Source organism: Orycteropus afer, unplaced genomic scaffold (assembly GCF_000298275.1).
Source record: "Orycteropus afer afer isolate SDZICR_OR568_19922 unplaced genomic scaffold, OryAfe1.0 scaffold00188, whole genome shotgun sequence".
Classification (NCBI taxonomy): domain Eukaryota; kingdom Metazoa; phylum Chordata; class Mammalia; order Tubulidentata; family Orycteropodidae; genus Orycteropus; species Orycteropus afer.
The window spans coordinates 641881-657133 of NW_006921775.1; the positions used below are offsets into that span (position 1 = coordinate 641881).

Consider the following 15253-nt stretch of genomic DNA (forward strand, 5'->3'; position numbering starts at 1 on the left):
GTGTTTTATTGACTATGCAAAAGCATTTGATTGTGTGGATCATAACAAATTGTGGATAACATTGAGAAAAATGGGAATTCCAGAACACTTAATTGTATTCATGAGGAACCTGTACATAGACCAAGAGGCCATTGTTGGGACAGAACAAAGGGACAGTGCATGATTTAAAATCAAGAAGGGAGTGCATCAGGGTTGTATCCTTTCACCATACTTATTCAATCTATACACTGAGCAAATAACCTGAGAAGCTGGGCTGTATGAAGAAGAATGTGGCATCAAAATTGGAGGAAGAATCATTAACAACCTGTGATACACTGATGACACAATTTTGCTTGCTGAAAGTGAGGATGACCTGAAGCACTTATTGATGAAGATCGAAGACTACAGTCTGCAGTATGGATTACATCTCAATTTAAAGAAAACAAAAATCCTTACAACTGGACCTATAAGCAGTACCACAATAAATGGAGAAAAATGACGAAAACCAAGGATGCATGGAAGCAATTAGGCCAAGGGACTGGTGGACCATGCAAACCTCAGCCTATGTGACCATGAGACCAGAAGAACTGGATGGGGTCCGGCTACTACTCAAGTATTTGGGAAGTGATCAATGCAGAAGATTCTGGATAGAGTGAGAGAACAATGTGGAACAAAAATAAAAATAATAATTAAAATAATTAATTATTAAGAAGCCCAGTATGATCATAATATCAATATATTACGAAATAAAGATATGTGCAGAAAAGTCATGCTTGCTAGATTTGACCATGATCAAAAAGCAGTGAATGTGCTCACGAGGCTACTAAGGGGCAGAAGGAAGCCCTGGCATGGAATGTTGGGTCAGGTGGCAGGAGACCCTGTGTGGACATTCAGCCCACTCAACAGACTGGGTGTGCACATATTTGAAACCTCACATCACATCTGAGTCTCCTTGGCTTTTTTTCTTGCTTGCTGTTTCTGAACTCACCCACATCTTCATCTTCACCATCGTCCTTTTCATGGAGTAAACATTCATCCTCATCAGTGAGAGCCTCATCTCTGATCTAGTACAAATTGGTCATGAAGAAAAAGTAGTTAACTAATTAAAATGATCAGAAAGACCTTAAAAAAAAAAAAGAAAAGTCTAAACCATGGAGAAGAAAAAGGGTCAGGATGACCAGAATCTTAGAAACTTTATAAAGGTTGTTTTAGTAGGTGGATGATGGTGAGGGGTGGGGAGTTTTAGGACAAGGAAATCCATGCTAATCTTAAATTATAGATTCCTCCCGATTTCACGAGCATGATGTAGAAATTAGGAAAAATAAACAAGAAATAGAGGATTGGCAGGAACACCGAAAAACAATGGAAATGCCAAGTGTTAAGCCACTAGCTATAAAGTAGAGGGCAGTAGTAGTGAAGAGGCATATGGAAATATAAGTATTAGCAATTTTCTTTCTTGGGAACTGCCAGTCTTCTCAGGGGAAAAATGAGATTTGATTCTACTCCGATCTATAAAAATAGGGCTCTGCTATTTGGAGTCAGACATGGAAACCTGAGCAATGCCCTGAGCTTCAGCTGACAGGTGCACAAATGCCAGGAAATGAGGCTCTCTGCCTCAGGTGGGTTGGGTTTTCAAAGACGGCCAATAATTTGTTTAAAAAAAAACTTGGCAATCTAGGTAATCTTGAGAGTAATCTATCAGAGTCCCAAGTTCTACCAATCCCTTCTCACTGTAATGACAGAGCTTAATTTCTAAATTAAGATCATGAGTAAAACCTCCAGGAACATGAGGTAAGGGCTGGTCACAAAGTGCCATTTCACAGTGAGTTTGAGGGGAGCCAAGGTTGCTGACTTTGCTACCCACTTCTGGATTCTGTAACTTTGTTTTTATTTCTAAATCCATTGTCAAGGTTCCAGAAACCCCTTTTAAGAGCTGACATGTGAAGTGAAAGCCAAATGGATAAGAGAAGTTAGGGGTCTGGATGAAAGGGAAGACTTAAAAAAAAAAAAAGCCTTCAACATATATACGTATCAAAGTAGGCACTGCACTCTCCCCTGAGCTCTAAGTGAGGAGCAAATCCAATGTGAGACTTCTAGGGATCCTTCCACTGACAGCTCCAGAAGATGTAGAGGGGGGCTGGGGCGGGTGAAACAAAGCCCTGCTGGCCTCGCCATAGGGGCACACTTGAGAGTTTGCTGCTTGTAGGATGTCCCTGGTTACCACTTTCCGTTCTTTGCCTTCAGTCAGCACCCGCTCCTCCGCCGCCAGCTGGTCAAGGATGGTTTTCTGCAGCAGTGGGGCGTTTGCCCCTCTAACCACAGCCACCAGTTCTCCACCCTAGAATACATTATACAAGTACTGGTCACACCTCAATAAATCCTCTTCTCACCTATTAATCTCTTCCAAGCTACAGCAAGAATGTTCAAGAGTTTTCTTCTGGAGTGTGCCCAAGGTCACTGTCCCTGGACCCGCTCCTAGCCTCCACTATCCACTTCCAGGCATGCTCTCACCACTGCTGCTGCCTGCTGGGATCCCTCCATGGCAGGACACCCTCAGGCCTGCCTGCCCCTAATTCTAAAATGATTTCTCTTCTTTGTTCTTCTCCCCTATGACCCTCCTTTCAAAACGTTCTTCAGGGCAATCGGGAGTTAATAAACAGGGAACAGTGCACGTAAGTTTTAAGTGACCAAGTGTGGCTTATTCACGGCTTATTCAGTCAACAACTTTTTATTGAGGACTTACTATGTGCCAAACACTAAGTCAGAGGCAAAGGATATGAATGTGAAAAGGCACTTCTCTCAATGAATGGAGAGTGGGGTATGGAGAGAGATGGACAAAGAAACAATTGCAATACAGTAAGATAATTGCTTTAACAGGGGAATGATGAGGTGCTGGGAATGCAGGCAAGGACTGATGTCCAGCTCTGTCTGGGACTGTCAGGCAAGACTTTACAGTGGAGGTGGTAACTGGGGTGAATCTGAGTCTCCTGTTTTAACTGTACTTTACCATCTGCTTCCTTACACTCACAAAGGGATGGCTCTGAAGAAGGAGAAGTTCAAGTAGAGTGGGGTCCTCCTTCCATTTCTACCCCACTCCTCAGTGAACTACCACAGAGTTAGCAATTGTAATGGAGCCTGCTGGCTGGGCACATGTTCCCACACAGCCCACTGTAACTTAGGCTGTCATCATTACAACGTCTAAGCAATCAAACCTTGTAATGATCCCATTTTCTGCAACTGACCTTTGATGTCAGTTTGACTGAAGGCATGTTCATCTCTGAACTCTTTTCCACTGTTTCTCCTTCCCTCCTTGCCTCTCCTCCTCACTCCTCTCCCATTTTATCATACAACTTCAGTCTCCCACTGAAAGCTGAAGCTCAGATAACGTTTAGTCTGCATAGATCCTAATTCATAATACTTGCTGTGCTAAGGGCAGGAAGCCAAAAGTTTTCCAATGAAAACTACCTCGGCCTGGTTACCAAGAGACCTGGGTGATTAGACCCGTTTCCCTGCTTGAACACTGAGGGGGCTCTGGAGTGATATACCATTGTCTTTTGGCCTTGCAGGTGGCCTAAACGTAGGAAGTGCAGGTGTGGCAGGGTGGGCCCTAACGGGCATGGAAGCCAGAGCATGGATGTCACACTCAAAAGCATTCAAAAAGTTTTCAAAACACTGAACTACTTTTATTTTCCCCAGTAGTCCCTCTCATTTCTGAATTTCTATAAACATATCTTCACATTTTATGATGAAATAAATATGAATACAAAGCTTGTTCACCCCTGAAGGAGCAATCATGTTTGCTAAGAGTTCCCATCTGTGTTGTTTTTGTTGTTATGTGCAGTCAAGTTGGGCCCGACTCATAGCGACCCCTCCTTGGGTTTCTGAGGCAGCATCACTGTGGAGGTAGATTGCCCCATCTTCCTTCCGAGGAGTGGCTAGTGGGTTTGAACTGCCAGCCTTCTGGTTAGCAGTCAAGTGCCTTAGGCACTACGCTACCAGAGCTCCTATCTGTGTTGCAGAGGATAGAAATCTTGAAGCCCCCATGTTCTGAGAGTGAAACTTCAGGCCAGAGTGCTCACAGAGCTAAGAAGGAGCCTGTACACTTGAGTGACTTATATTCTTTCACCATGGACATTCAGAATCAGGAAGGTTGCCCCAGCCAAGGGTGACCCTCAGGGAGCTGTGTCATCTCTCTCCCAGCCCCCACCCAACAGAGCAGTGCCCTCCCACCACCCCAATCCAAGGAGATAATGTAGGGAGGATCTATATGTAGCCAAACAATAAATAAATACTGTTAGGAGCTCTGGTAGCATAGTGCCTGAGACATTTGCCTGCTAACCAGAAGGCTGGTGGTTCAAACCCACCAGGCACTCCTTGGAAGGAAGATGGGGCAGTCTACTTCCATAGTGATATTGCCTTGGAAACCCAAGGAGGGGTCACCATGAATCAGGTCTGACAGCACATAAACAACAACAAGCATAAACGTCAGAGAAAACAACACCACTTGTTTGGAGCAACGAGGCCTCCACATGACTCCCAGGGAGAATTAATGCCAGTGAGATGCACCTATCTGAACTCTAATGATTTGCCACAGTCACATAATTCTGGTTCTGAAAATGTACTTACCGCATAAAACAGAAAAGTCGGCTCACACTTCCCTCGGTATTTTTCAAGGACATCAAGACAATCTGCCTCTGCCTAAAGAAAACCAGGTGTCAGCAGGTACCTTGGGGCTGAGTGGGCCCAGACGCACGATCAGTGGGGAGCCAGTACAGGAAAAACTGTACTGACTCCCCATCCAGGTGGCGTCCTCACTGCTCTGCCACTGTCCTTTCATTAGAAATATGTCTTTTCATCTGAGTCATAATAACTGTCCTGTGAGCATACTGCTAAAAACTGCTGACAGTGTACAGTTACAGAGAATGTGATGAGGAAATGCTTCCCCCTGCTCCCTACTCAGCTATTCTTCTGGTACAAGGAAGCTTGCCGTCTAACATCCTATTGCTGCAGGTCTGGCAACAACAGAAATGCAAGGTTCTCAAACTATGCCTTCCAGGTCTGATAAACCCACTGTACACGGACATAATGGATTCTCCATTTAAGCACTTCCTCAACACATCCTCTATGGAAACATCAAAACTGGCTCCCAAGGGTGGAACTTCAAAGTCCTTAAGGTCAAACTTCCTACGAGATCAACATAAGTTAACCTTTATTTTCTCCAGTCGCCAAGCTGTCTATGAACCTTAAACCTATACAGCATATCAGCAGTTTCCCCTGCACACTTCTCTGGATTTTTATTCCCATTTTCATAGATTAATCCAAGTGAATGTTTGCTAAAAATTCTGTCATGGAGCAGAGGAGAGAAGTCTTGAAACTCTGTGCTGCACGAGTGCAACTTCCATCAGGAATGTTTATTGAATCTAAAAGAAGCATATGCATTTGAGTGGCATGTATTCCTTCCTGGTTTACATCAAGAAGACGCCCAAGTCAAGAGTGACCATCAGGGATATGGAGGTGGATGGGAAGTGGGAATCTTCATGTTTAGAGTAATTTTAAGGCATCATGACAAATATCAACAAAAAAATTCACAAGTGATGCCTTTTTAATGACTAGGGCAGCTCACATTTCCTGTTCCTCACTGTTCAAAAATTTTTTCAATTTTCTTACAGTGTTTTGTGAGTTTTTGCTGAGAAAGAATCTTACTAATGCAAAATGCAGGAGGTCCAGGCCGGCCTCGATCCTCATCTTCTGGAAGAGGCTCACCACAGGTTTGCAGGGGCCACACCAGCCTTGATAGACGTCCACAACTGTGTGGGGCCAAGAAGCAGGAACATTCAGCAAGGCACCAGTGCCCACCATGTCAGGAAAGAGTTATACTGGCACATTTTAACTCCCTCTCAGATGGATATCTGTTTGTAGGGTTATTTAATGGTTAAAGGGATTTACTATCCCATCAAATTATGAGACAGCATGGAAACAACTGTTCCCCATTCTATGAACTCAGTATTCTGAATTGTAAACATAATGAATTAAGTATGAAATAGGAACCCTCATCCATTGCTGATGGGAATGTAAAATGATATAGTCACTATGGTAGTTCCTCAAAAAGTTGAACACAGAACTACCATATGATCCAGTCATCCTAATTCTCCCTCTCTCTCTCTCTCTCTCTCTCTCTCTCTCTATATATATATATATACTCAGAAAAAGTAAAAGCAAGAACACAAACAGAAACCTGTACATCAGTGTTAACTGCAGCATTTTTTACAATAGCCAAAAAGGTGAAGTAACTGAAACGGCCATCAACAGATGAATGGATAAACAAAATGTGAAAAAAATATAGATATACTGGAATACAACTCAGCCATAAAGAATTTCTCTTTATGTCCTGATGCATGCCACCATATGGATGAACCTTGAAAATATTTTGCTGAAGGAAATAATTCAGCCACAAAAGAACAATGCAGTATGATCCCACTTACATGAGTAAATATGTTGAAACCAAAAATTATTAGCAGTTAGCAGGGGTTGGAGGGTAATTTTTGTTTAGGGGGCAGTGAGTTTATGTCAATGGTGGTGGAATGATTTGGAAAAAGATAGCAAGAATGGCTGTACAACTTGAAAAATGTAATCAATGTCACTGAATTCTACCAGTAGAAACTGTTGAATTGGTGGGTTTTGTTGTGTATATTTTCACAATAAAAAAATAATAACTTTTTTAAAATTAAGTATGACAAAATCATTTTCTTGACATGAACACTCTACCTTACAGAGTTTTCAGACTACTGGACCACAGACTACACGAACTACAGCCTCCGCAAGCCTGAGACCAGAAGAGCTAGATGTTACCCGGCTGCCACGACTGACCACTCTGACTGGGATCACAATACAGTGTTCCAGAGGGAATGAGAGAGAAATATAGAATGAAACTCAAAGTCATAAAAGAAACCAGATTTTCTGGTCTGATAGAGACTGCTGGAACTCCTGAGCCTATGGCCATTAGACACCTTCAAACTTAGAACTGAGCCCACTCCCAGAGATCACCTTATAGCCACACAGTACAAGGCCTATAAAGTGAACACCCGTGAGGAATGCATTCCTCAAAACATTCAACTATGTGAGATCAAAAGGGCAGGATTTGCCCAAAAAGCAAAATTAAAAGGCAAGAAGGCACAGGAAAGCCGGGTGAATGGAAATGGGTAACCTAACACGGAAGTGGGGACAGTGCTAACACATTGAGGGAATGCAACTCAACCAAGGTTACAAAACAATCTATGTATACATTGTGGAATGAAAAACGAATCTGTTTTGTAAACTTTCACCTAAACCACAATAAAATGTTTCAAAAAAAAGGGTGGGCGGATTTTCAGGTTACATTCAGGGTCAGGCCTATCACAGAGTAGTAGGTCCTCAATAACAATCTGAATCATCATGAAACTATCCTTTCCAAAAGGAAAAGGTCGTTACAGATGACCTGTCAGCACACAACTGACTCTAACCTACTCTGATAATAAAGATAGCTTTAACAGCTCCCTCTGATGAACTAAAAGTCACTTATGAGCTCTGGTAGTGTAGTGCCTAAGGCACTTAACTGCTAACTAGAAGGCTGGTGGTTCAAATCCATCAGCCATTCCTTGGAAGGAAGGTTGGGCATTCTACTTCTGTAGAGATACTGCTTCAGAAACCCAAGGAGGGGTTGCTATGAGTCAGGTTTGACTCCACAGCAGTTGAGTTTTTTTTTTTTTTTTTTTTTTTAATTTAGGTAAAGTAGATTTTATTTACTCTATACAAGCCAATCCTTTTCTACTAGAAAGAATCTGATATATACCAAAACCAAGTATCAAACCCATTGCTGTCAAGTCACATCCAACTCATAGCAATCCCTCCTTGGGTTTCCGAGGCGGTATCACTATGGAAGTAGATTGCCCAACTTTTCTTCCGAGGAGTGGCTGGTGGGTTTGAACGCCAGCCTTCTGGTTAGCAATCAGGTGCCTTAGGTACCATGCCACCAGAGCTCCCCAGCTAGACAGAAACTTGGAAATCTTTTTATTCTTTGGTCCCAATCTTTTGAGTGTGGTAGGGCTGGGTGTGAGAAAATCCTCTGTTTTGACTTGACTGTAGCTAAGCCATGAGATCTGGAATTGAACTAAACAATAAACAAGCTATATACATGGGCATCTGGTCAATGCAGGACCAGCCCCGCCCCACCCTGCCAGAGAGGTGACAGCATTGTGGAACACCTGGTGCTAGAACATTACATACAGGTGTCCACATTATAGAAGAAAGATGTCTTTCAATGACCTCAACACTCACACAGTTCATGCCTAATCCACACAGGTGATGGAGGGCATTTCTGCTCAGCAGCTACAGTGACACTGTCATAGGGAGATAGTGCAGACGCCACTTACAATTTATAAGACCTATCAGTTTTAACAGCATACAATTTGCAATTTCATTTTTGGCAGATGTACATTTCAAAATTTGCACACCAGATGAGAACTATTACTATGACATGATATAAAAGATCACTATTAAAATTAGCATAAAATATGGCCGCATTGTACAACACTGTACTGAATGTACTACAGGGAAGGAAGGCTTCCCAGTGAGAGGGAGCTTTTCATTGGGCATCATGGAAAATGCCAAGCTTAGATGGGCAAGAGGGAGGCTGTGAGGGGAACCACGGGCAGCCAGACACTGGTGGGGAGTTCAGAGGCCCCAGGACCAGACCTGCCTAGAGTTGTATTATGGGAAGTGGTGGCAGAGATCATTGAAGGAGTCTGTAATGTGGACTGAATGGGTTATATCCTAATTTACTAGGCAATGAGGATTCATGGTAAATTTTAGAGAGGACATGCAACTAGTAATTATGGAACTGCAAGAGAGCATCTAGGAGTTCTGGTGGTGCAGTGATTAAGGCATTCAGCAGCTAAGTAAAAGTTGGACAATTCAAATATACCAGCGCTCTGCAAGAGAAAGGGAGCTAAGGCACTAGACTGCTAAGAAGCCTGGAGTTAAAACCCACCAGCTCCTCAGAAGGCAGTTGGACAATCTACTTCCGTAGTGATACCGCCTCGGAAACCCAAGGAGGGGTCGCTATGAGTTGGGGCCGACTCGATGGCACATAACAACAACAACAACTGCAAGAGAAGGATGAAGCAGTTTGCTTCCATAAAGATTTACAACCTTGGAAACCCTATGGAGCAGTTCTACTCTGTCCTACAGGGTCGTTATGAGTTGGAATCAATTCGATAGCAGTGGGTTTGGGTTTTAAGAGAGCATCTGCACTTTGTTTTCCTCTCAAAAAAGCCCAGTGAGAAGGGTATCCTTCCTATATGAAGGAGGAAAGTGAAGTCTAAAGTGATTAACTGACCCAGCGTGGGTTGTTTTTTTTTTTTTTTTTTCCCTTTAATGTATTAAGCAGTGAAGCCAAGCCTTGAGCTGAGTTTGATGCCACAGGTCATGCTCTTTCCATGGCCCCAGGGAAGAAGCAAGATGCACTAATTCAGGAGTGTTGGATGGTTGAGCCAAGCTGCATAGTTTTGCAGAGAGAAAGAAATGAGCTGAGTTAGGGAGAGATGTGGAAGCCAGACTTGGGTAGGAGTAAGGATGGAAGGGAATGAAAAGAAGGACCCATGAAACTTTGAAAAGGAAGTGGAAAGACTGGAGGTGAAAGCCAAGTGGGTCTAAAAAGCTCCTCCCCACACACACACACCTTTTACCCAGCAGAGAAAAAGAAGTAGGTAGAGATGAGAAGAGGGAGTTTGAGAGGAGGAGAAAAGGTAACTTGATTCTGTTGTTGTTGTTATGTGCTGTTGATTCGGACCCAATTCATAGCGATCCCTCCTTGGGTTTCTGAGGCAGTATCTCTATGGAAGTAGATTGCCCAACCTACCTGCCAAAGAGTGTCTGGTGGGTTTGAACCGCCAGCCTTCTGGTTAGCAGTCAAGTGCCTTAGGCACTATGCTACCAGAGCTTGATTCTAGGCACTGGATTTCAGCTACCCATCAGAGTATCTAAGGCAGGAAGTCCCAAAGACCACCAGACATCCTGAAAGAGAGAAAGGACAGAGGAGAAGGATTTCGCCTCATTAGCATCCAAGAGGTGCATAAGGTTTCTTTGAGGACAAAAGCTTTAAAACTGAGGGATTTGGGGACTTCAACACACCACAGTCCTGGGAGTAGAGGCCAAGGAAGACATCTGATCAAGCCAGGAAGAAGTCACTGAAGAATCAAGGGCCTACAGGACTACTGACAAGGGAAAGTTCAAGCCTCAGTGAACAACAACAACAACAAAAAAAAAAATGGGGGCCCAATTAGCTAAACATCTCCATGCAGGATTTGCATTGATCATTCACCCCAATTGTTTGTACCAGCTTGTCATCCCCTCTTATATATCCTGACTGAGTGGTGGGGACAAAGACACATTTCACAAGGTTACATGGAAGTGGGGCAGCGGGAGTTAGGAGAGATTAGAGAGGAATTATATGAAGACCTTGACTCTGACAGAGAAGACAGCTGGAAGGAATGACAGAGACAAGGGGCATGTGTGTGTGTGTGTGTGTGTGTGTAAATCAGAATAGACTTTTACATGTTTGAAGGCAGATGGAAATGAGTCAGCAGAAGCAAGACTTTGAAGATGATGGTTGGCTTCAGAGGAAATTTCTACTGGTTCCAGAGAGAGGAAAGAACACATGTTCCTTTTCCTAGAGACTGCCTGATTCCAGAGGGGGCAGAGGCAGAGCCCTTACTGCCTTCAGTCAGCAAAGGCCCATGTACTACTTAGAGTGGGCTTGGTATGGCCCTGATCAACAGTGATTAGCAGGCTGGTGGCAAGTAGCAAATTCTCAAGAAATGATGGGGTGGTGGTTTTATTACTGTTATATAGAATAAATGATTTGTTTTGCACTGGAGTAGTGTTCTAGTTCAACATTCTTTAAGGATATTTTTTAAAAAATCACTAATTTTATATGGAAAGGAAAGAGACCTTGGATAAGCAAAGCACAACTGAAGAAGAACAAAGTAGGAGGTCTCACACTCCCAGATCTCAAAACCTACTACACAGCCACAATAGTCAAAACAGCCTGGTACTGGTACAACAACAGACACATAGACCAGTGGAATAGAATTGAGGATCTAGAAATAGATCCATTGACCTATGGTCAGCTGATCTTTGGCAAAGGGCTGAAATCCATTAAATGGAGAAGAGATAGTCTGTTTAACAAATGGTGCTGGCAAAACTGGATATCCATTTGCAGAAAAATGAAACAAGATCTATACCTCACACTGTACACAAAAACTAATTCCAGATGGATCAAAGACTTAAATGTGAAACCTAAAGCTATAAAGTTCCTCAGTGGAAAAATAGGGGCTCTAATTTATGGCATAAATAGACTATCAAGCATAACCCAAAATGCACAAACAGCAGAAGATAAACTAGATGAATGGGACCGTCTAAAAATTAAATTTTTATGTGCTTCCAAAGACTTCTCCAAAAGAGTCAAAAGAGAACCTACAGACTGGGAAAAAATATTTGGCAGTGACATATCTGACAAGGGACTTATCTCTAGGATTTATAGAAAACTTCAACACTTCGATAACAAAAAGACAAATAATCCAATTAAAAAATGGGCAGAAGACATGAAGAGACACTTCACCAAAGAAGATATTCAGGTGGCCAAAAAACAAATGAAGAAATGTTTGCAATCATTAGCCATTAAAGAAATGCAAACCAAAACAAAAATGAGATACCATCTCACTCTGGCACTAATAGCAAAGTTCAACAAGACAGAAAGTAACAAAATCTGGTGAGGATGTGGAGATATTGGGACTCTCATACACTGCTGGTGGTACCGTAAAATGATACAATCACTGTGGAAATCAGTATGGTGATTCCTTAAAAAGTTGGAAATAGAAATACCATTTGACCCAGCAATCCCATTACTAGGTAAATATCCTAAAGAAGTGAGAGCCAGGACATGAACAGATATGTGCACACCCATGTTCACTGCAGCACTATTCACAACAGCAAAAAGATGGAAACAACCTAGGTGCCCATCAACAGAAGAATGGATAACCAAACTATGGTACATACACACAGTGGAATACTGTGCAGCACAAAAGAATAACGTAGAATCTGCAAAACACCGCATAACATGGATGAACTTGGAGGACATTACGCTGAGTGAAATAAGTCAATCACAGAAGGACAAATATTGTATTAGTTCACTATTGTAAAAAGTCAAGGAAAGGTTTATATATGAAAGGAAACTTTCTTTGTTGTTACCAGGGGTAGGAGGGGAAGGGAGAGGAGGAAACACTGAGAGATAGGTAGAGACAAGTATCCTGGGTGACGGGAAGGGCAAGGTACCAAAAGTGAGTGATCAACACGGTGGCACTGAGGAAGAGGAAGACACAGAGAGGTATACAAGAGGTACAGAAAAAAGAGATAAACCCTTTTACATATACAATACTGCACTGTCAGTGATAGCAAACAAATCTATGGGTTAAATAGATGGGTAAATGGGCTGATGATTAGGTATATCTAGGCAAAAGGGAATATACCCATGACCATATATAAGGTTGGCAGACAGTATTTCTACACACGTATTTGTATGTGCTGTAAGAATGTCCAAATATATAATAGAGCTAACAAGGAGTAAAGTTATGATAAATTCTTAGCCACAGCAAACCTCCCTGAGTGAGTGAGTAAGTTGGACCTGTGGGCTCAGAACCATGGTCACAGGGGACATCAAGCTCAATTGGCATAACACACTACACAAAAACATCGTTCTACATCCTACTTTGGTGAGTAGTGACTGGGGGCTTACAAGTGGCCATCTAGATGCAACAGTGGGTCTCTCCTCATCCAGAGCAAAGGAGAATAAAAAAAAAAAAAAATCAAAGACACATGGAAACAATTTGTCCAAGGGACTAGAGGGCCATGCAAACCTCAGCCTATGTGACCATGAGACCAGAAGAACTAGGTGGTACCTGACTACCATTGTCCATTGTCAACCACTCAGATACGGATCAGTGCAGGAAGTCTTGGATAGAGTGGGAGAACAATGTGGAACAAAACTCAAAATCATAAAAAAAAAGACTAGGTTTACTGGTCTGACAGAGCCTAGTGAGACCCCTGAGACTATGGTCAGCTGGAATTGAACTCACTGCTGTGGCTTCCAGGCAAACAATAGACAGGCATATGGTGTGAACATTTACATAAGGTAGATACACTCCTTAGAACAACCAATCATGAGGGAAGAGAAGGGCAGTATTTGAACAGGGAGACAGCTGGGGTGGGGGGATAGGAATGTATAGAGAGAAAAACACAGGGAAGAGGTGACTACAGGGAGGAAGTGTGAAGAGAGCTGTTACATTGTGGGGAATTGCATTCAATGTCATGAAATAAAATGTGTATGAACTGCTGTATGGAAAATGAATTTGCTCTATGAACTTTTGCCCAAATCACAATAAATAAATAAATAAATAAATAAATAAAAAGACTTGGACCATCTAAAAAGCTTTATAATTACTCAAACTATTAATAGAGTGTAGCAATACTCACACCCACACAACTGATCAGTGCAATCATACCAGGCCTGGGCAAGAATGCTAGAGAAGTGAGATGAAAAAGCCAATGGCCCTGTGCGCACAGCTTAGGGCAGGAAGCCTTGATAGTGCTCACTCAGACAGGGGCCTCACCAAGCAGGGTGTGTGTTGAGAGGTTTGAGATGACATCAGTCCCACCCCAAATGCCATAGGGGCTCTCGGGAGGAAGTGACCACACAGAAGTTTAGGAAAGATTTCATGCAGGAAGGCTGTTGCTGAGCTGGGCCTGGAAATAAAGATTTCTACAGATTGTGAGGGGGTTGTGATAGTCCAGGGAGAGTGAAGGGGTGGGAAAATCTGTAGCATGTTTAGGAAACAGGCTGGAGCTCGAAATGTACCTCAGGGAGCAATGAGTAAAGGGGCTGGAAAGATAGATTGCGTCATGGCAGTGGGAGGGGGCCTTGAATGCTGAAGTCATTTATTTAGTGGGGAGGTGGCAATGGGGAGGGATGAGAGAAGACACAGGCAGACTAAGCATACAGAAAGACCAGTTGAGCAGAAACACAAACAGGCCCGAGATGTCTAGAGTGAACAAAAAAGAGAAATAGGAGGGGAGAGGGTGTGGTGACAGTCTCTAATATGCTTCCCCACTCTGGCCAATGAGTCCCACCTCCTAGCATTCATGCTTTCCTACAATCTTGAGTTTGGGTTGGACCTAGTGATTGGATTCTAATGAATAGAATGTAGCAAAAGTGATAGGAAGTCACTTCCAAGATTGTTAAAAAAGGCTGTGAGGGCCCCACCACCCGTGCCGGCCACCTCAGCCTTTGCTCTAGGGGAAGCTTGCTGCCACGTTGTGAGTAGTCTTACAGAGAAACTGATGACAGAAAATTTGTCTCTGGCCAATAGCTAGAGAAGACTTGAAGCCTGCCAATGGCTACATGAGTGAAATTGGAAGTGGATCTTCTGAGGCTGACAACAGTAACTTAAAGAGTTTGGAAGCAGATCTGCCCCTCACTGAGCCTAAACCAGGAGTACCACACTAAGTACACCTGGATTCCTGATCCACAGAAACTGTGAGATAATACATACTTGTTTTTAACCCACTAAATTTTGGGTAAATTGTTACGCAGCAATAGATAACTAACATAAGGAAGACAGGGACAGGGAAGCTCATGGACCATGCTCATGGATGCCCAGTTCCTGGTTCCAGTCCCTTGTGATGCCTGGTTCTCCTTCCAGCCCTTGAGTTCCAAGATTCCTTCCAATACAGTATTCCTGCCAATACATTCCCTTTTTGTGCCTAAGGTAATTAGAAGAGGTTTCTGTTATTTAATAATAATCTCTGAGTATGACAACCAGTTCTAAAACAAGGGAACCAGACAATACTGACTGGTGTACTGAACTTACTAACAGATACCCAAACCATATATACACACACACACACAGTTAAAAGAAATCACTTGGCTCTTCACTCATTATTTACGAGGTACAAAAAGACAAGGAGGCCACATGTTCTGACCTCCTCTAACCCCACAAGAAGAAGACAGAATCACCATCAGCAACCCAAGGCCTATTCCTGCCAGGCCAGACATGCTGCCTTCCTCCAGCCCTTTCACCAACTGTTCCTCCCAAAGCACCCACCACCTCTCTCCTGGGTTCGATAATTCACTGCAGTGGCCACACAGAACTCAGATTATGGGGTTTATTATGGAAGCACCAGG

The 15253-nt window shown here is 42.9% G+C and overlaps 1 protein-coding gene across 1 annotated transcript in view; it reads right to left on the reverse strand.

Annotated features, from left to right (window-relative positions):
- Positions 1-15253, reverse strand: part of NME9 (NME/NM23 family member 9) — a 46316-nt gene that overhangs the window by 16961 nt on the left and 14102 nt on the right. Inside the window, exons 3-6 of the mRNA XM_007947540.2 lie at positions 5683-5786; positions 4606-4677; positions 2201-2317; positions 968-1043 (exon numbers count right to left, since the gene is read on the reverse strand). Of these exons, the coding sequence (XP_007945731.1) occupies positions 968-1043; positions 2201-2317; positions 4606-4677; positions 5683-5786 (369 nt within the window). The remainder of the gene's footprint in view (positions 1-967; positions 1044-2200; positions 2318-4605; positions 4678-5682; positions 5787-15253) is intronic.